Genomic DNA, 24,184 nt, shown 5'->3' with positions numbered 1-24,184 from the left:
GTCTTTGATGTTTACTTTTCTTTATACTGTCAGAGGTTTTGATTTAACCTAATTTTCATTTTTAGGCTGTACTTTATAGTGTTAATAATCTATTATCTCAATCATGATTTAGTCAGTGATGGAGGTGATCAGCTGGTAACCAATGTGTCTTATTAAAGGTGACACAAGCTGCTGAAACAAATTAATTAATTGATATGACTGTGAAGCTGTAAATCACAGTCTGTATTAATAGTAACAATAATTACAAATTAATTGCACACTGACATTTTAAAAATACTTAACAATGATTTCAATTTTAGAGATTTTTCCATGAAGTAAACATGAATTCAGCTTTCAGTATAAATCCAAACAATGATTAACATGTTTTGCCTAGAGTCATATAAAGTATTTAAACAGCTGTTTTCATAAATTTCCTGATGAAGAATTTGAAGAAAATTTGATTTATATTATTTAAGTTCTGTTATAGATTCATTTAAGTATTAGAGAAGATTACTTTAGTAGTTATTTAGGGAGACCCTACTTTATGTGTTTAATTTATATTTCAGGTATTAATGATAAGAGCTGCTGGAGTGTAAATTATATCAGAAGGAGAATCTGCGCCCTGGAAGGCTCTTCAGTGGACATTTCAAGTCAATATTTGTATCCTGACAACAAGAAGCCCAGATCTAAATTTTGGTATAAAATAAAGAGAAGTGGTAAAGAGGAAGCTGTCAAGCCGTCTAAGGATGAAGGCCGCATGCAGTATATTGACAACACGAACAACCAGCACATCCTGAGAATCAACAACCTGAAGAAGACTGACTCAGCAGAATACACATTCAGACTCCAAAAAGATGATGGAGGATGGAAGAGTAATCGACTTGGAGTGACTCTGAGTGTCTCAGGTAATTTCTGTCTGTGTACTTTTCAATAGAGACTTTGCTGCTTCCTCACCATGTACTAACAGCAGTCAGCAGACTTTACTCATTAATGACAAGAGATCAAAGGCTGGTTCATGTTTAATATGATAACAGCTGCAAAAGAGTAGACAGTCAGAATAATGTAACTGTAGTTTAATTAAGGACACACAATAAACTGTATGCAGGACCATGCAACACCTGAAATGCATAACAATACAGTGTAAAAATGTATCTGTGTTTTGTCAAAATCAGACCAGTGATTTCTTAAATGTCTCACAATAAATCATGGATGGTGGAATTTCACAAATGTGTCTAAATTCGGAGCGTCCATTCTTTCCGTGGTCTAAATAAAACATGATGCATACTTAAAATATGTCAAATAATTGTGGTCGTCGTATCTCTGATAACATGTGAGCAAAGAGAGCTCAACATAGTGCAACTTAAAAAAAACTTCTAAGTGTACAAAAAAACAAGAAAATGAAGAAAACATGCTCACCACTCTGACACACAGCATAAAGAAATGTACTTTCTTTATGTCAGATAAGTGATGCAGATCTTCATCTGTTTGTGTTTTCATAACTTGCATTGAGCTCTCTCAGCCACCATAGTTAGAGAGGAGGTCAGAATGGATGGATGGACGTACAAAGGCTGTGACTCTGACTCAGGAGTCTGTAGTTCATGTCCCATCTTCTAAAAAAACACTGTTTTAGCATGAATTTTAAGCAGTAGTTTAAACCTGTCTGTACATTTAACACTCATATGAATCTTCTTAACCTTTAGCAGTCATCTGAGTTGTGACAAACCCAGTCATTTCAGTATGAGGACTTTTGAGATAATCTCTTTGCATTTACTGTCCAATCTAATCATCTTTCAGGTTTGGAGGTTACGTTTCATCCTGCTGTGGTGACAGAGGGCCAGAGAGTCACACTGACCTGCAGTACCAGCTGTCCTCTGACTGACAACACAAACTACATTTGGTACCTGAACAGTCGACGTCTGACGGAGCCAGAGAGCCAAAACAAACACCTGGTTCTAGACCCAGTCACCATTCAACATGCAGGAAACTACTCCTGTGCTGTCAAAACCCACCAAAACATCATCTCTGGTGAAAAGACTCTAACTGTCCAAACCCATCAAAACATCAGCTCTGGTGAAAAGACTCTAACTGTCCAAAGTATTACAGGAACATCAACAGCAGCAGCTGCAGGAGTTGTTGCTGCTCTCCTGGTTATAATGCCACTCGCTGTCTTCTTCTGGATTAGGTGAGAAACACTGAACTTTGTTTCAGAGTTATGATATTTACACACTAACCTGACATCACCTACTCTAAACACTGGTGTGTAAGACGCGGTCTATTTGGGGGGGGGGGGGGGCTTGTCATGCTGGGAAAAATGCTTTCTTACTAAAGACTGGTTTATTTGAATGCATTAGTAGCTAACACATTACTTACTTTTATTTGAAATGCTTACTTTATTTTAAACAGTAGCCTATATTATCTCATACCAGGTTTGGGTTAGGCTACGAGATTCAATTAAACCTTTTAAAAGAACACAGTAACTTTACATAGCCTATTTGATACAGTGTGAGCTGTATGCTTACTCCAGTCACAAAAACTCTTCATCAGAGCTATCACTGTGCGGAAATATTGTGCCAGAGTCGCTGTTAGTCTCACCAAGCTCACTGTCGTCAGACTCTGCGTCTGTCCCAGAGTCAAACAAAGAGTCATCCTCTGATCCATCTAGTGGAAAAACAAGTTAGGCTTTCAGGCTTCAGATCTGCACTCATACTGTGTGTCTCTGTCACAGCTCAATAAAACCTGCTCATCTGTGCGACTTTGCATATCGGCCTTCAACATCTAGGCTACTGCTGTTTTGAACTAGCGTCCCAAAAAACTTCTGATCAACAGACTGAATCAATCAGCACCCGCCTGTTTTATTTTTTATTTTTCTGTACAACATACAACAGTAACAGGTCTATTAGGTCTATTTTCATTAGCTGCAACACAGCTGGAGTGCGCAGCGCGTGCTTGTCACCGCTACTTATAGGACATTAGTTCGTAAGTGTGGACGCTAACATCATTATGTTTAAAGTTATAGTAGTGCCGATAGTGTGGATGGCCTTTTACATACCTATGATCATATCCAGATCCATCAACTCTCTGTATTTTACTGGTGTATAGGACACACCGGTGTATAAGACACTCCCCACTATTAAATGAAAAAAAACACGTTAAATGTGCTTCTTATACACCGGTTTTTACGGTATTTGTTTTTATATTCTCATTTCACTAAACAGGAGAAAGAGGTCCTCCAGACATTCTCCTAGACCTGAAACATCAGACAATATGGAGCAGGTAAATAAAATAATTTAAATGATTACATAACAGTATTACACATAATGCTTTTAAATGCTTTTCTTTTACTTTATCTTGAAACTGGAATGTAAAGATACCAAATATCTGCCGTACTCACTTAATATAACTTCAAAAACTATTGTGTTCTATCTTGAATCATTTCATATTGCTTTTCTTTGGAGCATCAAAAATCAAAAATACAACATATTATAAATTAATATTTATTCTTCATCAGCTAAACCCTGGTCCTGTGTATGAAGACATCTCAGCTCAAGTAACAGAGCAGGATGACATTCACTAAAGCAGAGTTCTCTAAGAACCAGACAGATCCTCTCTACTCCACCGTCGAGCCACATCAGCCTGGAGAACAGCAGCATGTCCTCTATTCTGTTGTCAATTTAAGATCCAGTACAACTCCTGAGTAAGTATCTCTTCATTACAATTACTTATATGTGATGGAAATAAGAACCATGTAGCTTATTACACGTTGGGCTATATGATATCTCAGAACTTAATTGATAATCATTGAACACACCACTGATTAGATTTCTGTGAAACTTGCTTACAAGGTTACCAGAGTGTAGTTAAAGATTGTGAGCTGTATGATGAAACTGCAACACTGCTTCTCTCCACATTATACTCATACATCACATTCTTTACTTTTTTCAGGTATAATGGCCAGGTGGTTGATCCCTAAAGTTCAAACAACACAGCAAACAGAGGCTAGAAGAGAGTGATAGTAACCTTCCTTTGATGAACACAGGAATATGTTTCTGTTTTTTAGCCCTTGCATTTACACTTAGGTGATTCAGTTGATAACCTTGGCCCAATCCCAAACCAGTCATTATCCCCTAATCCCTATCCACTCCCCCTTCATATGCACATTCTTGAAAGGGTCACCATATTAAGGGCCGTCCCAATCAAATTAGCGCAGAGAGTAAAGTGGATTAAATTAAATAGACATCTCATTCTCACACATCTCATTCTCATGGTTTTAGATGTTATGTGTTAGAGGGGATCGTGGAAAAGACAAGGTACCTCATAAGGCTCCGTAAAGTGTGAAATAATATAACAGCTGTGAAGCATGGCGTCTGTCCGTCGCCATGGCGATGGCTGCCACCTTGTAGAGCACCAAGGTCAGCCCATAATTTGACTATCCATTCCTTCATTAGAAGTGCTTTCCACAGCTGTGAGTGTTACTTGATTTGGAGGGACACTTGGTGGTTAAGTGGTAGTGTGTAGGGACTGGTTTGGGATTGGGCCCTTCTCTACAGCTCCTTACTGTGAATGAGGGAGCACTTCGAGCCACATTGGCAGTGGTGGACATCCACTGTCTGCTTTGAGAAGAGAAACAAGGACCTTTTATATCTATCCTGTCTAATTCATAGAGCAGCCCATAATGTTAAACCATTTAACTGTACACAATACTTATATGTCTCAAGTAAACTGAGCAGTGACATCGTCAGACCACAATACAATGCCAAGTAAGCTTATTGAAGAATTTAGTATTTTTGTTCTTTTTTCTGGTGAGCTTCATGTTGTATTACTTTCTGGTTGATTTGCAGCTGTAACTGTAAAAAAGCTTTTAAAAACTTTGCTCTCAGAAACATGTTCCACTCTGCATATGATTATAAAAACTATGTGTGCAACTTCCTCTTCACAAGTGCTTTATTGATTCCTCACTGTGACGCACACCCAGCCTTACATCTCTCTGTCCTACGCTAGCAACTTTATCACATTTTTATGTAGTTTACCTCTGCTGCATGTTGCATGATAAGCCAATGCATTAGAAACAATGACACCTTAAAGTAAATATAAAGGTTTTCTATGTTAAAATATGACATCAAATAAGTAAACAACTGCTGCACTACATTGATTGTTTATCTGTGGTTTCATTTTACTGAGAATTATAATGAGGAAGGAGGTTCATTTTTGGTATCAGAGCTACATGCAGCATATCTGCCAGCCACCAAAAAGGCTCTCAAGATTTTTACTTCATCTGCCTGAATGAGCTCTTCAGATGTTTATTAAGTTACCATAAACCTCTCAAGTTTCAAACACGGCTTCACACCTCTTTATTCACACCTAAGCCACTCATACAACGTTTGTGAGGGCGTATGAGTGCTGGGTATATAAATATGGTGTCTGTTTCCTGTTTTGTACACTGGCATAGTATGACTCAGTTACTGTATCTGGTGAACTGGTATTAGTCACCTTTTTTACTTTGTTCTTTATTTTCCCTTTCTCGTTGATGATTATGTTGTTGTCAATTGCTTTTCTATGCTTTGTAACTCCAGCATAATTTTGTTATATAATTTCTTAATATGTAAATAAAGAAAAACAAAATCAATACGTTTTTTAAATTACCTTTTGACTGATCCCTTTGACTCTCCAACAAGAAACAATAATGTGACTTCAAACTGAGACTCTGGCTTGGTGTCCCCCTGATTCCTTAATATGAGTCACACAATAATTGTCTGTATTTATTTATTCATTTATTTATCTGTTTTTTAAAAAAAATATAGAAAGTCACTGGTTATGGAAAATAAATATTTGTTTGCGGTATGAAGTCAGGACACCAGAGGGCACCCGTGAGCTGCAGACAATGGACAATGGGAGTGAATTGCACACCTGTAGGTTAAACGTGACTCTGCCATGAATTCTACATTTAAGAAAGTTGTACATTTTCAGTTTTTGTTGACATTGTCAGAGAAGTTATAATTCTTACTTTATGTTTATTATTGAGGTTGAAGTGGGTGGTGGTGGTGTAGCCTACTAGAGATCACAGTGTTACATCATTCCTACTGAAACTCTGGTGTGCAGCTTTTTGTGTTAGCCGTAAAAAGATAGAAACCTGCACGTGTGAAGCAGGGGGGTCTGACGAAACATACAGCTGCAGTTTAGGCTTTGGTGTTGCTGATTTGGAGTAAGATCAATAATAAACCAACCATGCTTGTTCCAGCTCCTCTTGAGAGATCCAGAGGTATTATTCCCAGTCGAGATTGAATATAATATCTCTCCAGTGTGTAACTCCCTGACTCTGTTTACTGAGACATTGTCCCGGATATTCGCCCACATCACTCCGGGATGCGAGTGTTACAACAGTATGGTGTGGAATAAATTAACTTTTTTATTGGTCACGGTAAGACTGGCAAAACCTAAAGGACAAGCTGTTGATGCTCCGTCTAACAATTAAAAAAACATCCTCTTCTGCTGCTGCTACATAGCTGGCAGTACTCTATCACAGACAGTTTCACACTGCCCCCTGCTGTCGGGTACAATTATAGACTTACCAAAAATAACTGAATATTACTGGTAACACTGAACAAAATGTGAATATATTTTTCTATCAATTATCAATGTACTATAAAATAAAATATCTTCTCAGGTGCTATAGTAGTATCTCTTCATGCTATTAGTGCTAAACTATACTTTCATTGAAACATTGTAAAAGGTGCTTAACAGTGAACAGAGAGATATGAAACTGTGTGTGGATGGTTTTTGTGGTGGAAACAGCAGACGTTTATGATCACTTAAGAAACTGTAGAATATTAAGAATATAACTAATAATAGCCTAATATGTTGTAGATGAAGGAAATCTGAGGAGCTCATTCAGGCAGATGAAGGAAAATCTTGAGAGCCTTTTTAAAAAATCTAACCTGTTTTCTATTTACTTTAATTTCTTAGGGCCCAATTTATTTATTTATTACCATTACAATTTATATCATACCTGAGATGTACAGGGTGAAACCAATAAACACACATCCAACTTCTAATAACACAGTTGAAGTCCGTAACTTTTAATCAGTGGACCTTTTCCACAGCAGATATTTTTGTGAGGAGAATGACTTTAAAACAAGAACACACCCCACATATTTGTTTATTGTATAGTCTAAGATTTAAATGTTTGTATCATTCAGGTTAACATTTACCGCTGATGTTTGATTTATAAGCAGTTATTGTTCTCCAACTAGATTACACAGGCATTGTACATTGTTGATGTAGTAACTAAGTTTCGCCACAAGATGGAGGTATATTATTGTGCAGTGCTGAGATGAAACATGAACAGAAATATGTTGCTGCGGTCACAGTGGATAAGGAAAAGTTGACCATTTCTTCAAGTGTGGGCTATATTTTGACTTGTTAAAGCAGTAAATGTACATGTGTAAATAATAACATTAATGTTGGCATCCATACTGAATGTACTGGGTCTATAAGTTTTTAGATTTTACATTGATAATCACTGAACACACAAATAATCAGATTTCCATAAAACTTGTCAAAAGGATACTTTAATGTAGTTAAAGATTTCAAGCCGTATAATCAAACTTCACCAACTGAAAAAAATAGCTTGTTATGTTTTTTTTTTAAATATTGTACTTGACTGAAACACATTGAACCCACATTATACATATACAACACATTATTTTCTTTTTTCCCAGTTATAACGGCCAGATGATCCCTGAAGTTCAGACAACACAGCAAACAAAAACTTAAAGAGAGTGATAGTAACCTTCCTTTGAGAAAGTGGTTTCTGGTTATTACTCCTTGCATTTACATTTAGTGAATCCAGTTGATAACCTTCTCTACAACACCTTACTCTGAATGAGTGAGCACCTCAGGAGCCACATTGGTCTGCTTTGGGAAGAGAAACAAGGACCTTTTATAATCCCTCCTGTCTTAACTCATGGAGCAGACCATCAAATCACAGAAATCAACCCTTCAACACAGTCCAGTAAAACATAATCAGAGGTGGTAAGGCCACAGATTTATCTTCATCATTAACTGTTTCACTGCTGAATCAGAGTGTTTGAAAGCTCCAGTAGAGGCAGATGAAGCAGCATCTCAAGTGATGACTGAACAGACTGATCTAACTGTACACAATCCTTATATGTCTCAAGTAGATTGAGCAGTGACATTGTCAGACCATACTAAATATCAAGTATTTAGTATTTTTGTTTTGTAAATTTCTGGTGAGCTCCATGTTGTATTACTTTCTGGTTGGTTTGCAGCTGTAACTGTAAAAAAGCTTTTAAAAACTGATTTTGCTCTCAGAAACATGTTCCACTCTGCATGATGTGATTATAAAAAACTATGTGTGCAACTTCCTCTTCACAAGTGCTTTATTTATTTCTAACTGTGAAGCACACCCAGCCTTACATCTCTCTGCTCTACGCTAGCAACCTTAACCCCTTTTTATGTAGTTTAACTCTGCTGCATGTTGCATGATAAGCCAATACATTAGAAACAATGACACCTTAAAGCTTTTGTAAAACTGATTTTGCTCTCAGAAACATGTTCTGCAGTGTTTGATATGATTATAAATACTATAAGAGCAACTTCCCCTTGACAAGTGTTCGTTTAGTTTTTTTCACTGTGAACCACAAATAGCCTCACATCTTTCTGCTCTACACTTGCAGTGAAAATATAAAGTAGTTCAACACTACGATGTCTGACATGAAGCAATAATAATTGTGATGAGACACAGAGTAAGCAACATGATGACACCCTCAAGTTAAACTCAAAGATTTCCTGTCATATAACGTCATATAACTATTATTAGATTCTGTATTTGAAGTTTCGTTGGGTTAAAATCAGGAAGGAAGTGAATTTGACAGAGCTGCATGCTTGGTGTCTGCCCACCACTCTCACAATGACCAACAGTCTATTCTGTCGTCTTAAGCCTTTACTCTGTAAGAGGTCTGCTGTTGATTTTGACCGTTTATTTATGATTTTAATATTTTATTAGCTTTCATACATATAGCAGGTGTGGTAAGGCCATTAAAATCTATTTCATCAACTTTCTGTTTTGAAGCGGAGAGACTACAGCAGCCATGTTGTTAACAGAAGCTGGCTGTGTGTTTATGGGTTTCATTCTGTGGATCTCAGGTATGAATTATTGTTTATTCTCTTCTTATTTAATGACTGTAAAAATGATTTACATGAGATTATTAATTGTAATCTGTGAAAAATAATGTTTTACTGGATTATAGTAATTAGCAACTGTCCTTAATTTACAATTAATGTACAATTTACATTATATCAATATTCAATTATTATTAGAGTATTATGATTATGAAATGATCTGCTTTTCTTTCTGTTAAAGGGGTTCAGGTACGAGCAAACAGCATCTGTGCCTTTAAAGGTTCATCAGTGGATCTGCCCTGCTCAACTCAACATCACACTTCAAGCATGAAATGGTTCACTGAACACTGGAATGGCTACAAGACTGTTCTCAAAGAGCTCTCTGCAGATGGAAATCATGTAAAGTTCAACATGTCTGAAGAGACTCATCCAACTCTAACAATCAATGATCTGACAGAGAGTGATACAAAGTTTTACTGCTGTAGACAGAGTGCAAAAAAAACACAAGACTGCTGGAAAAGTGAAGTCACCCTCCATGTTACAGGTACAGTGTTTGTCACTAATGTGTTACTTTAAGAATGAAATCAGTCTGTGAAGTCTCACGTTATTCACCATCATCTCAGACCTGCAGGTGAAGGTGATTCCTGCCACAGAGGGACAGACAGTATCACTGATTTGTAGCTCCAACTGTACTCTGACTGAAAACCCTTCAGCCTACATCTGGTACAAGAACAGAGAGTTTCTCTATCAGGACTGGTCTCCCTGGTACCAACAGCTGGTCAGCAGTGAGGAAGCAGTCAGATACTCCTGTGCTGTCAAAGGATACGAGCATCTCAGAGCTCCTGAAGTCTCAGTGGGTCAGTGACAACATTTGGCTCCTTATTATGTTACAAAACCTCTAGTTTAACACTATTAAGAACATTTTTACTATTAATCTTTGATTTACAGTATGAAGTCTATTAAATACTGTAATTAAGTGTTCACCAGTTAAATTACTAAATACCATTTGTTTTTGTTCAGATTCTGTCACATCGACCTGCTTTACTGTGACCTACGCTAAAGGAAGAATGTGCTCTGAAAAGCAGACATCAGTGGATGAGTCCTGCTCCATCACATATCCCAGAGGTTAACTTTCTCTAAACATCCACAAACATTTACACAAACACCACTCCCACCATCCACAATTATAATACCTTTAAAATAATAGTTTAATTACAGACATCTAATTGATCAATCATTTATTTTCATGTCTGATCTTTGTTTTCTTTCTTTTCTCATTTCTCTGCACTAACCACATATACATAACTTTGTAATACTTTAAATGTATTTAACATCTCCCAACAGAAGTAGGCCTTCAAAGGACTCCTGCAGATGGGAACGTTAGACTGACCTGTAACACCAGCTGTCCACTGGCTGATAACCAAACTGCCTACAGGTGGTATAATACCAGATACTTCATGATTTATGACAAACAACAGCTTTCAGTTCTTCGCCACTCTCCTGATACCTTCTCCTGTGCTGTCAAAGATCACGAGGATCTGCACTCTGCTGAAGTCTGTGAGTATAAACCAACTTACAGTCTGTTATAACTTACACAAACATGACAGTTTACATGATTAATGGGCAATATGAAATATGATGACTTTAATAATGTCTGAACATCAAACACCAAATTAATTACAAAATAATGAACATTCAGAGGTTTTGATCATTAGGTTAATGATCAATTATCTGAATTATGATTTAGTCAGTGATGGAGGTGATCAGCTAGTAACCAGTGTGTCTTATTAAAGGTGACATTAAATGCTGATTGGTGTTTGAGTTGATATGACTCACTTGTGATGCTGTAAATCACAGTCTATATTAATAGCAAAAATAATAACACAAAAATTACACATTAGAATTATAAAATAACTATTTAAGTTTAGAGATTTTTTGCCATGAGGAACAGTTAAAATCAAACTTCAGTATTTAAACTGCTGTTTTCACATTGTGTGATATTTCCTGATGAAAAATTTGCAGAAAACATTTATTTAAAAAAATGCCTAAACTCCTACCACAGATCAATTTAAGTATTAGACAAGACTTCCACCACAGATTTATTTAAGGCTACTTTAGCAGTTATTTAGGGTGACCCTACTTTAAGTTTTTAATCTATATTTCAGGTATTAATGATGAGAGCTGCAGGAGTGTAAATTATATCAGAAGGAGAATCTGCGCCCTGGAAGGCTCTTCAGTGGACATTTCAACTCAATATTTGTATCCTGACAACAAGAAGCCCAGCTCTAAAGTTTGGTCTAAAATAAAGAGAAGTGGTAAAGAGGAAGCTGTCGAGCCGACTGAGGATGCAGACCGCGTGCAGTATGTTGACAACATGAACAACCAGCACATCCTGAGAATCAACAACCTGAAGAAGAATGACTCAGCAGAATACACATTCAGACTCCTAAAAGATGATGGAGGACGTGGAGTGACTCTGATTGTCTCAGGTAATTTCTGTCTGTGTACTTTTCAATAGAGACTTTGCTGCTTCCTCACCATGTACTGACAGCAGTCAGCAGACTTTACTCATTAATGACAAGAGATCAAAGGCTGGTTCATGTTTAATATGATAACAGCTGCAAAAGACTAGACAGTCTGAATAATGTAACTGTAGTTTAATTAAGGACACACAATAAGATGTATGCAGGATCATGCAACACCTGAAATTCATAACAATACAGTGTAAAGATGTATCTGTGTTTTGTCAAAATGTGATCAGTGAATTCTTCGATGTCACACAATAAACATCATGCTTAAAATATGTCAAATCGCTGTAGTAGTTGTATCTGCGCTAACAAAGCATACAGAGAGCTCAACACACTGCAATTTGAAAAAACCCAAACAAACAAAAAAAAAGTGCATGAACAAACATGCTTCAAATACAGTCAAAACAAGCAAATACAGAAACATTTCAAATCATAGAGAACAAAACTGAAGTTACAAAAAAAAGTGTTTGGGGAAAACTTGCTTTCCGGTGTCAAAAAAGGGAAAATTTGTATTTGCATAATATCATTACAGCAACTCTTACCTTTCTTGCATTTCACACAGCAGTTTGAAAAAACTTGAACAGCAACAACCACTCCTCCCTTCTATATCCCACCCACACACTCCCCCTCCACGAACACGCACTACAATAAAATGTTTTGATATAGTTTTCTTTTTCCCCGTGGGAGCAGCTGGAGGTGGAAGCTGTGGCCCGCTTTTGTCGGGCATTGTCAGTCACTACTGTCTGTTTATGGCTATCTCCGTGGATCATGGATGTATTATAATGCCGTGGACCCACAACAGATTATCGTCTGGGTGGATGCGCGCGCAATTACGAAATGCGGAAGGGGAAAAAAGGCAGGTTGCTGGGCCAATCATATCATTCGGACCAAATGATGTGATTGGTTGGAGTTTTCACAGAATATTATGAGAATGGAATAATAATGAGTTTCTGTGCCTGGTGGATCTGTCTAACATTTTAGAGTGCCATTACCTTATTAATAGCATTTTAACCTAAACAAAAAAATGTGTAAAAATTAGGGCTGTCAAACGATTAATTTTTAAAATTGTGATTAATCGCAGAATTTCCATAGTTAATTGCAATTAATCGCGTTTTGAATTGCATGTTTAAAATCCTGTTATTTTACATTTCAAGGCAGTTTTAAGCCCATAATGTAAAGCATTTCTTACCAGAGTGTCTTAACTGGGAATCGATTACGGCTCTGCTGCTACGCCCACACTCCAAAATGGTACTTTGGTGGAGCTGAGGCTCGCTTGGCTGCACCTGGGTGTTTAGCATGGAGGTGTTAACTCAAACTTGACGTACTCCGGTGGTAATTAAACTCTGTTTGACACAGGTTGCATTTTACTTTTGAGTTGTCAACTTTTAAAGTTAAACAAGCCGTTCAAAAGTCCAGTAGCTCTCTTACTTTCCATCAGCGCGGTAGGTTTACTGCAGGAGGCCACTTCAAAGCATAGCGCTACAGCTAGAGGAGCCGTCTACGGGTGAGAAGAAGGGACAAAAAGGCTTGCAAAATTAAAATGCGATTAAAAAAAATTAACGCGTTATGGATTGCATTAATCTAATCGCGATTAACGTGTTAACGCTGACAGCCCTAGTAAAAATTTAACAAAGGTAAGGGTAGCTTTGACAATGATAATAATAATAATAACAATAATAATAATAATAATTATTATTATAATAATCTGTGTGTTCATAACTTGCATTGAGCTCTCTCAGCCACCATAGTTAGAGAGGAGGTCAGAATGGATGGATGGACGTAAAAAAGCTGTGACTCTGACTCAGGAGTCTGTGGTTCATGTCCCATCTTCTACAAAGTGCTACAAAAGTGCTTTTTAAAGCAGGAATTTTAAACAGTCGTTTTAGTTTTAGCAATGTCTGTTTTTTAAGCATGATGGTGACTTTACTGTATTTTTAGATGCCTAAACCTTTCAGTACATGAAACACATATATGAATCTTTTTAACCTTGAACAGTCATTGGGGTTGTTTTTAAAGGCAGTGACGAACCTAGTTTATACTTTCAGTATGAGGACTTTTAGGATTATATGTCTCTTTTACATTTACTGTCCAATCTAATCATCTTTCAGGTTTGGAGGTTAAGTTGCATCCTGCTGTGGTGACAGAGGGCCAGAGAGTCACACTGACCTGCAGTACCAGCTGTCCTCTGACTGACAACACAATCTACATTTGGTACCTGAACAGTCGACGTCTGACGGAGCCAGAGAGCCAAAACAAACACCTGGTTCTAGACCCAGTCACCATTCAACATGCAGGAAACTACTCCTGTGCTGTCAAAACCCACCAAAACATCATCTCTGGTGAAAAGACTCTAACTGTGCATACCCCCAAAAACATCAGCTCTGATGAAAAGACTCTAACTGTCCAAAGTATTACAGGAACATTAATAGCAGCAGCTGCCGGAGTTGTTGCTGCTCTCCTGGTTATAATGCCACTCGCTATCTTCTTCTGGATTAGGTGAGAAACACTGAGCTTTGTTTCAGAGTCATGATATTTACACACTAACCTGACATCACCTACTCTAAAAAACGATGTGTAAGTCGCACCGGTGTAAAAGACGCCATCTATTTGGGGGGGGTGTCATGCTGGGAAAAATGCTTTCTTATTAGAGACTGGTTTATTTGAATGCACTAGTAGCTAACACATACATACAACTCTTTCACTTACTTTTATTTGAAACTCTAACTTTATTTTAAACCAGGTTTGGGTTAGGCTATGAGTTTCAATTAAACCTTTTAAAAGAACACAGTAACTTTACATAGTCTATTTGATACAGTGTGAGCTGTATGCTTACTCCAGTCACAAAAACTCTTCATCAGAGCTATCACTGCGGAAATATTGTACACGAGTCGCTGTTAGTCTCACCAAGCTCACTGTCATTGGACTCTGTGTCAGTCCCTGAGTCAAACAAAGCATCATCCTCTGATCCATCCAGTGGAAAAACAACAAAGTTAGTGAATCTTTTAGGCTTCAGATCTGTTCTCATACTGTGCGCTTTTGCATACAACATCATCCCAAAATACTTCTGATCAACAGACTGAATCAATCAGCACCCGCCAGTTTTATTTCTTATTTTTCTGAATAACATACAACAATAACAGGTCTATTAGGTCTATTTTCATTAGCTCCTAAGTGTGGACAATCACATCATTATGTTTAAAGTTATAGTTGTGCTGATAGTTATCATTCTTAGTGTGGATGGCCTTTTACATACCTATGATCATATCCAGATCCATCAACTCTCTGTATTTTACTGGTGAATAGGACACAGGTGTATAAGACGCTCCCCACTATTAAATGAAAAAAATTATGTTAAAGGTGCATCTCATACACCGTTTTTTACTGTATTTGTTTTTATATTCTCATTTCTCATTTCACTAAACAGGAGAAAGAGGTCCTCCAGACATTCTCTTAGACCTGAAACATCAGACAACATGGAGCAGGTTAATAAAATATTTGGCATGATTACATAACACTATTACACATAATGCTTTTAAAAGCTTTTCTTTTACTTGTTATATCTTGAAACTGGAATGTAAAGATACCAAATATCTGCTGTACTCACTTAATATAACTTCCAAAAACTATTGTGTTCTCCTTCAAATTGTTTCCTATTGCTTTTCTTTGGAGCATCAGCAAAAACTTCAAATACAACATATTGTAAAGTAATATTTATTCTTCATCAGCTAAACCCTGGTCCTGTGTATGAAGAGATCCCAGCTCAAGCAACAGAGCAGGATGACCTTCACCATAGCTTCTTCATGGACCAGACAGATCCTCTCTACTCCACCGTCGAGCCTCATCAGCCTGGAGAACAGCAGCTTGACCCGTATTCTGTTGTCAACTTAAGATCCAACACAACTCCTGAGTAAGCATCTCTTCATTACAACTCATTATATCTGAGTAAAATAAGACTCATGTAGCTTATTACAGGTTTGGCTATATGATATCTCAGATCTTAATTAATAATAATTGAACACACCACTGATCAGATTCCTGTGAAACTTGTTTACAAGGTTACCAGAATGTAGTTAAAGATTGTGAGCTGTATGATGAAACTGCAAAACTGCTTCTCTCCACATTATACTCATACAGCACATTCTTTACTTTTTTCAGGTATATATATATATATATATATATCCTGTCTAACTCATAGAGCAGCCCATTCTGTTAAACCATTTAACTGTACACAATACTTATATGTCTTTATCAGTAAACTGAGCAGTGACATTGTCAGACCACAATACAATGCCAAGTAATCTTATTGAAGAATTTAGTATTTTTGTTCTTTTTTCTGGTGAGCTTCATGTTGTATTACTTTCTGGTTGGTTCACAGCTATAACTGTAAAAAAGATCTTGTGAAAACTGCTTTGCTCTCAGAAACATGTTCCACTCTGCATATGATTATAAAAGCTATGTGTGCAACTTCCTCTTCACAAGTGCTTTATTTTTTTCTCACTGTGAAGCACACGCAGCCTTACATCTCTCTGTCCTATGCTAGCAACTTTATCACATTTGTATGTAGTTTAACTCTGCTGCATGTTGCATGATAAGCCAATGCATTAGAAACAATGACACCTTAAAGTAAATATAAAGGTTTTCTATGTTAAAATATGACATCAAATAAGTAAACAACTGCTGCACTACATCGACTGTTTATCTGTGGTTTCATTTTACTGAGAATTATAATCAGGAAGGAAGTTTATAAGGAGGATTTCTACATGATACATGCAGCATATCTGCCAGCCACCAAAAAGGCTCTCAAGATTTTTAATTCATCTGCCTGAATGAGCTCTTCAGATGTTTATTAAGTTACCATGAACTTCTCAAGTTTAAAACACGGTTTCATATCTCTTTATTCACACTTAAGCCACTTTTACAACATTTATGAGGGCATATGAGTGTTTGGTATATATATATGGTGTCTGTTTCCTGTTTTGTACACTGGCATAGTATGACTCAGTTACTATATCTGGTGAACTGGTATTAGTCACCTTTTTTACTTTGTTCTTTATTTTCCCTTTCTCATTGATGATTATGTTGTTGTCAATTGCTTTTCTACGCTATGTAACTCCAGCATAATTTGGTCATATCATTTCTTAAAATGTAAATAAAGAAAAACAAAATCAATCAGTTTTTCAGATGACCTTTTGACTGATCCCTTTGACTCTCCAACAAAAAATAATAATGTGACTTCCAACTGAGACTCTGGCTTGGTGTCCCCCTGATTCCTTAATATGAGTCACACAATAATTGTCTGTATTTTTGTTTATTTATCTGGGTTTTTTTTAAATAATCCATAGAAAGTCACTGGTTATGGAAAAGAAATATTTGATTACAGTATGAAGTCACGACACCAGAGGGCACCCGTGAGCTGCAGACAATAGACAATGGGAGTTAATTGCACACCTGTAGGTTAAACGTGCCATGAATTCTACATTTATGAAAGTTGTACATTTTCAGTTTTTGTTGACATTGTCAGAGAAGTGATAATTCTTACTTTATGTTCATTATTGAGGTTGAAGTGGGTGGTGGTGTAGCCTACTAGAGATCACAGTAACATCATTCCTACTGAAACTCTGGTGTGCAGCTTTTTGTGTTAGCCGTAAAAAGATAGAAACCTGCACGTGTGAAGCAGGCGGGTCTGACGAAACATACAGCTGCAGTTTAGGCTTTGGTGTTGCTGATTTGGAGTAAGATAAATAATAAACCAACCATGCTTGTTCCAGCTCCTCTTGAGAGATCCAGAGGTATTATTCCCAGTCTAGATTGAATATAATATCTCTCCAGTGTGTAACTCCCTGAATCTGTTCACTGACACATTGTCCCGGATATTCGCCCACATCACTCCGGGATGCGAGTGTTACACCACTCAATGTACAACAGTATGGTGTGGAATAAGTTCACTTTTTTATTGCTCATGGTAAGACTGGCAAAACCTAAAGGACAAGCTGTTGATGCTCCGTTTAACAATTAAAAAAAAAAAAAAAAAAAAAACTTCTTTTGCTGCTGCTACATAGCTGCCAGTACTTTATCACAGACAGTTTCACACTGCCCCCTGCTGTCAGGTACAATTATACACTTTCCAAAAATAACTGAATGTTACTGGTAACACTGAACAAAATGTGAATATATTATACTATCAATTATCAATGTGCTATAAAATAAAATATCTTCTCAGATGCTATAGTAGCATCTCTTCATGCTACATATATTAGTGCTAAACTATACTTTCATTGAAACATTGTAAAAGGTGTTTAACAGTGAACAGAGAGATATGAAGCTGTGTGTGGATGGTTTTTGTAGTGGAAACAGCAGAAGTTTATGATCACTTAAGAAACTGTAGAATATTAAGAATATAACTAATAATAGCCTAATATGTTGTAGATGAAGGAAATCTGAGGAGCTCATTCAGGCAGATGAAGGAAAATCTTGAGAGCTTTTTTAAAAATCTACCTTTTCTGTTTTTCTCCAATTTATTTATTTATTTCCATTAACATTTATATCATACCTGAGATGTACAGGGTGAAACCAATAAACACACATCCAGCTTCTGCCACTAACACAGTAGTAGTCCGTAACTTTTAATCAGTGGACCTTTTTCACAGCAGATATTTGTGTGAGGAGAATGGTTTTAAAACAAGGACACATCCCACATATTTGTTTATTGTATAGTCTAAGATTCAAATGTTTGTATCATTCAGGTTAACATTTAGCATTGATGTTTGATTCATAAGAAGTTATTGTGCTCCAACTAGATTACACAGGCATGGTACATTGTTGATGTAGTAACTAAGTTTCGCCACAAGATGGCGGTATATTATTGTGCAGTGCTGAGATGAAACATGGACAGAAATATGTTGCTGGGGTCACAGTGGATAAGGCAAAGTTGACCGTTTCTTCAAGTGTGGGCTACATTTTGACTTGTTAAAGCAGTAAATGTACATGTGTAAATAATAATATTAATGTTGGCATCCATACTGAATCTACTGGGTCTATAAGTTTTTAGAATTTACATTGATAATCACTGAACACACAAATAATCAGATTTCCATAAAACTTGACAAAAGGATACTTTAATGTAGTTAAAGATTTCAAGACGTATAATCAAACTTCACCAACTGAAAAAAATAGCTTGTTATGTTTTTTAAATATTGTACTTTGAAACACAATGAACCCACATTATACATGAACAACACATTATTTTCTTTTTTTACCAAGTTATAACGGCCAGGTGATGGATCCATATAATTAAAACAACACAGCTAACAAACACTTTAAGAGAGTGATAGTAACCTTTCTTTGTGATGTACAGAGAAATGTGTTTCTAATTATTACTACTTGCATTTACATTTAGGAAATCCAGTTGATAACCTTCTCTACAGCACCTTACTGTGAATGAATGAACACCTCAGGAGCCACATTGGCAGTGATGGACATCCACTGTCTGCTTTGGGAAGAGAAACAAGGACCTTACAATCCATCCTGTCTTAACTCATGGAGCAGACCATCAAATCACAGAAATCAAGCCTTCAACACAGCCCAGTAAAACATAATCAGAGGTGATAAGGCCACAGATTCATGTTCATCATTAACTGTTTCACTGCTGAATCAGAGTGTTTGAAAGCTCCAGTAGAGGCAGACGAAGCAGCATCTCAATTGATGACTGAACAGACTGATCTAACTGTACACAATACTTATATGTCTCAAGTAGATTGAGCAGTGACATTGTCAGACCACAATGCAATGCAAAGTAAGCCTATTGAAGTATTTTGTATTTTTGTTTAGTTTTTTTCTGGTGAGCTGTTGTATTATTTTTTGGTTGATTTTCAGTTGTAACTGTAAAAAAACTTTTGTGAAAATTGATTTTGCTCTCAGAAACATGTTCCACTCTGCATGTTCTGTAATGGATGATGTGATTATAAAATATATATCTGCAACTTCCTCTTCACAAGTGTTTGTTGTTTTGGTTTTTGCACTGTGAACCACACTCAGACAGTCGCACACCTCTCTGGTCCTTATGATCAAAATTTGATAATTTAAATTTGCTACATTTTGCATAAAAAACCAATACATTACACACAAATGGGAAATGATTACCTTAAAGTAAGTATTAAGGTTTTCTATGTTAAAATATGACATAATTTTACTGAGAATTATAATCAGGAAGTAGGTTCATTTCTGGTATCAGAGCTACATGCAGCATGCCTGACAGCCACCAAAAAGTCTCTCAGGATTTTCACTTCATCTGCCTGAATGAACTCTTCAGATATTTATTAGGTTACCATGAACTACCTTAAATCTTTTGTAAAACTGATTTTGCTCTGCAGTGTTTGATATGATTATAAATACTATATGAGCAACTTTCCCTTCACAAGTGTTTGTTTTGTTTTTTCACTGTGAACCACAAATAGCCTCACATCTTTCTGCTCTACACTTGCAGTGAAAATATAAAGTAGTTAAACACTACGACGTCTGGCATCGATCCAATACACGATAAAATCAGAAATTAGAAACAATAATTGTAATGAGACAGAGTAAGCAACATGATGACACCCTCGAGTTAAACTCAAAGATTTCCTGTCATATAACGTCATATAACTACTATTAGATTCTGTATCAGTTTCATTGGGTTCAAATCAGGAAGGAAGTGAATTTGACAGAGTTGCATGATTTTTGTCTGCCAACCGCTCTCGCATTGACCAACAGTCTATTCTGTCGTCTTAAGCCTTTACTCTGTAAGAGGACTGCTGTTGATTTTGACCATTTATTTATGATTGTAATATTTCCATAGCTTTCATACATATAGCACATGAGGTAAGGCCATTAAAATACTTACAATTTAATCAACTTTCTTTTAAGAAGCGGAGAGACTACAGCAGCCATGTTGTTGACAGAAGCTGGCTGTGTGTTTATGGGTTTCATTCTGTGGATCTCAGGTATGAATTATTGTTTTTCTCTTCTTATTTAATGACTGTAAACATGATTTATATGAGATTATTAACTGTAATATGTGAAAAATAATGTTTTACTGGATTATAAGAGTTAGCAACTGTTGTTAATTTACAATTTATGTTATATCAATATTCAGTTATTATTAGAAGAAGAGTATTATGACTATGAAATGATCTGCATTTATGTCTGTTAAAGTTGTTCAGGTACGAGCAAACATCATCTGTGGCTTAAAAGGTTCATCAGTGGATCTGCCCTGCTCAGCTCAACATCACACTTCAAGCATGAAATGGTTCACTAGACACTGGAATGGATCCAAGTATGTTCACAATGAGCTCTCTGCAGATGGAAAGTACAGCATTTCCAAAGATACTCATCCAACTCTAACAATCAAAGATCTGACAGAGAGTGATAAAAAGTTTTACTGCTGTCCGGAGAGTGCAAACTACACACAAGACTGCTGGCAAAGTGGATTCTACCTCCGTGTTGCAGGTACAGTGTTTGTTACTAATGTGTTACTTTAAGAATGAAATCAGTCTATGAACTCTCACGTTATTCACCATCATCTCAGACCTGCAGGTGAAGGTGATTCCTGCCACAGAGGGACAGACAGTATCACTGATTTGTAGCTCCAGCTGTCCTCTGACTGAAAACCCTGCAGCCTACATCTGGTACAAGAACAGAGAGTTTCTCTATCAGGACTGGTCTCCCTGGTACCAACAGCTGGTCAGCAGTGAGGAAGCAGTCAGATACTCCTGTGCTGTCAAAGGCTACGAGCATCTCAGAGCTCCTGAAGTCTCAGTGGGTGAGTGACAACATTTGGCTCCTTATTATGTAAAAAAACCTCTAGTTGAACACTATCAAGAACATTTTTACTATATAAGTTTTGATTTAATTATAAGGTCTATTAAATACTATAACTAAGTGTTCACCAGTTAAATTATTAAATACTATTTTTTATTGTTCAGATTCTGTCACATCGACCTGCTTTACTGTGACCTACGCTAAAGGAAGAATGTGCTCTGAAAAGCAGACATCAGTGGATGAGTCCTGCTCTATCACATATCCCAGAGGTTAACTTTCTCTAAATATCCACAAACATTTACACAAATGACACTAATTGACCAATCATTTATTTCCATATCAATATTTTCATGTCTGATCTTTGTTTTCTTTCTTTTCTCATTATTAATATTATTATATTCTCCCAACAGAAGTAGGCCTTCAGAGGACTCCTGCAGATGTGAACGTTACACTGACCTGTAACACCAGCTGTCCACTGGCTGACAGCCAAACTGCCTACAGGTGGTACAAGAACAGAAACTTAAGGATTTTTGAAAAGAAACAACAGTTTTTAGTTCCCCACTCCTCTCCTGGTATCTTCTCCTGTGCTGTCAAAGATCACGAGGATCTGCACTCTGCTGAAGTCTGTGAGTATAAACCAACTTACAGTCTGTTATAACTTACACAAACATGACAGTTTACATGATTAATGGGCAATATGAAATATGATGACTTTAATAATGTCTAAACATCAAACACCAAAGTAACAGAAATTCATTATAAAATTACACATTTTTCGTTTTGTTTTAAGTAATAAACATCAGCATTGGAAGTCTTTGATGTTTACTTTTCTTTATACTGTCAGAGGTTTTGATTTAACCTAATTTTCATTTTTAGGCTGTACTTTACAGTGTTAATAATCTATTATCTCAATCATGATTTAGTCAGTGATGGAGGTGATCAGCTGGTAACCAGTGAGCCTTTTCACAATTTGCAGAAAACGTGATTTATAGAAGAAGAAAAAACAACCTGAACTTCTGTTATAGATTTATTTAAGTATTAGAGAAGACTACTTTAGCAGTTATTTAGGGAGACCCTACTTTATGTATTTAATCTATATTTCAGGTATTAATGATAAGAGCTGCAGGAGTGTAAATTATATCAGAAGGAGAATCTGCGCCCTGGAAGGCTCTTCAGTGGACATTTCAAGTAAATATTTGTATCCTGACAACAAGAAGCCCAGATCTAAAGTTTGGTATAAAATAAAGAGACGTGGTGAGGAGGAAGCTGTCAAGCTGACTGAGGATGCAGGCCGCGTGCAGTATGATGACAACATGAACAACCAGCACATCCTGAGAATCAACAACCTGAAGAAGAATGACTCAGCAGAATACACATTTAGACTCAAAGATGATGGAGGATGTGGAGTGACTCTGATTGTCTCAGGTAATTTCTGTATGTGTATTTTTGATGTTGATTTTACTGTATTTTTAACTGCAAAAACCTGTCTGTATGTTAAACACTTAAATTAATCTTTTTATTCATGGATAGTTGTTTGAGTTGTTTTCCAAGACAGTGAAAAACCTAATTTATACTTTCAGTGTGAGGACTTTTAGGATAATCTCTTTTACATTTAATGTCCAATCTAATCATCTTTCAGGTTTGGAGGTTAAGTTTCATCCTGCTGTGGTGACAGAGGGCCAGAGAGTCACACTGACCTGCAGTACCAGCTGTCCTCTGACTGACAACACAAACTACATTTGGTACCTGAACAGTCGACGTCTAACGGAGCCAGAGAGCCAAAACAAACACCTGGTTCTAGACCCAGTCACCATTCAACATGCAGGAAACTACTCCTGTGCTGTCATAACCCACCAAAACATCATCTCTGGTGAAAAGACTCTAACTGTCAAAACCCACCAAAACATCAGTTCTGGTGAAAAGACTCTAACTGTCCAAAGTATTACAAGAACATTAACAGCAGCAGCTGCAGGAGTTGTTGCTGCTCTCCTGGTTATAATGCCACTCGCTGTCTTCTTCTGGATTAGGTGAGAAACACTGAGCTTTGTTTCAGAGTCATGATATTTACACACTAACCTGACATCATCTATTTGTTTTTATATTCTCATTTCTCTAAGCAGGAGAAAGAGGTCCTCCAGACATTCTCCTAGACCTGAAACATCAGACAATATGGAGCAGGTAAATGCTTAAATGCATTAAATGCTTTCCTCATAGGTTTATCATTATTTTCAATATTGATAATTATCTTGGAGAAACCCTGAATGGGGAAAATTATTTGTTCAACTTTGAATCGTTAACTATTGCTTTGCTTTGGAGCATCAACCAAAACTTTAAATTCAACATTGTAGAGTCATATTTATTTTGTTTCTCTACCAGCTAAACCCTGGTCCTGTGTATGAAGACATCTCAGCTCAAGCAACAGAGCAGGATGACCTTTACTATAGCAGTATTAACTTCTCCAAGGACCAGACAGATCCTCTCTACTCCACCGTGCAGCCACATCAGCCTGGAGAACAGCAGCTTGACCCGTATTCTGTTGTCAACTTAAGATCCAACACATCCTCTGAGTAAGCATCTCTTCATTACAACTCATTATATGTGATGGAAATAATAATTATAGAGCTTATTAAGTTAAGTTAATTATACAATTAAGTTCATCTATACAAAATTTCTGGTACTAGTTTGGTACTATTTTGATATTTTGAACTTGGATTAGCTTCTCTCACTGTAATGTTTACATTGAT

The 24,184-nt window shown here is 36.7% G+C and overlaps 1 protein-coding gene across 1 annotated transcript; it reads left to right on the top strand.

Moving 5' to 3' along the window:
• Window positions 1-570: 570 nt before the first annotated feature.
• LOC128365093 (sialoadhesin-like) lies at window positions 571-24,011 on the top strand. Its single transcript, XM_053325728.1, has 4 exons — window positions 571-884; window positions 23,080-23,467; window positions 23,561-23,618; window positions 23,817-24,011. The coding sequence occupies exons 1-4, from the start codon at window positions 737-739 to the stop codon at window positions 24,009-24,011; spliced, it is 789 nt and encodes a 262-aa protein (XP_053181703.1). The 5' UTR covers window positions 571-736.
• The last annotated feature ends 173 nt before the right edge of the window (window positions 24,012-24,184 follow it).

This window comes from Scomber japonicus, chromosome 2 (genome assembly GCF_027409825.1).
Source record: "Scomber japonicus isolate fScoJap1 chromosome 2, fScoJap1.pri, whole genome shotgun sequence".
Classification (NCBI taxonomy): Eukaryota; Metazoa; Chordata; class Actinopteri; order Scombriformes; family Scombridae; genus Scomber; species Scomber japonicus.
The sequence above is the reverse complement of the archived record's forward strand: the minus strand, read 5'-3'. Positions and strand labels throughout refer to the sequence as shown.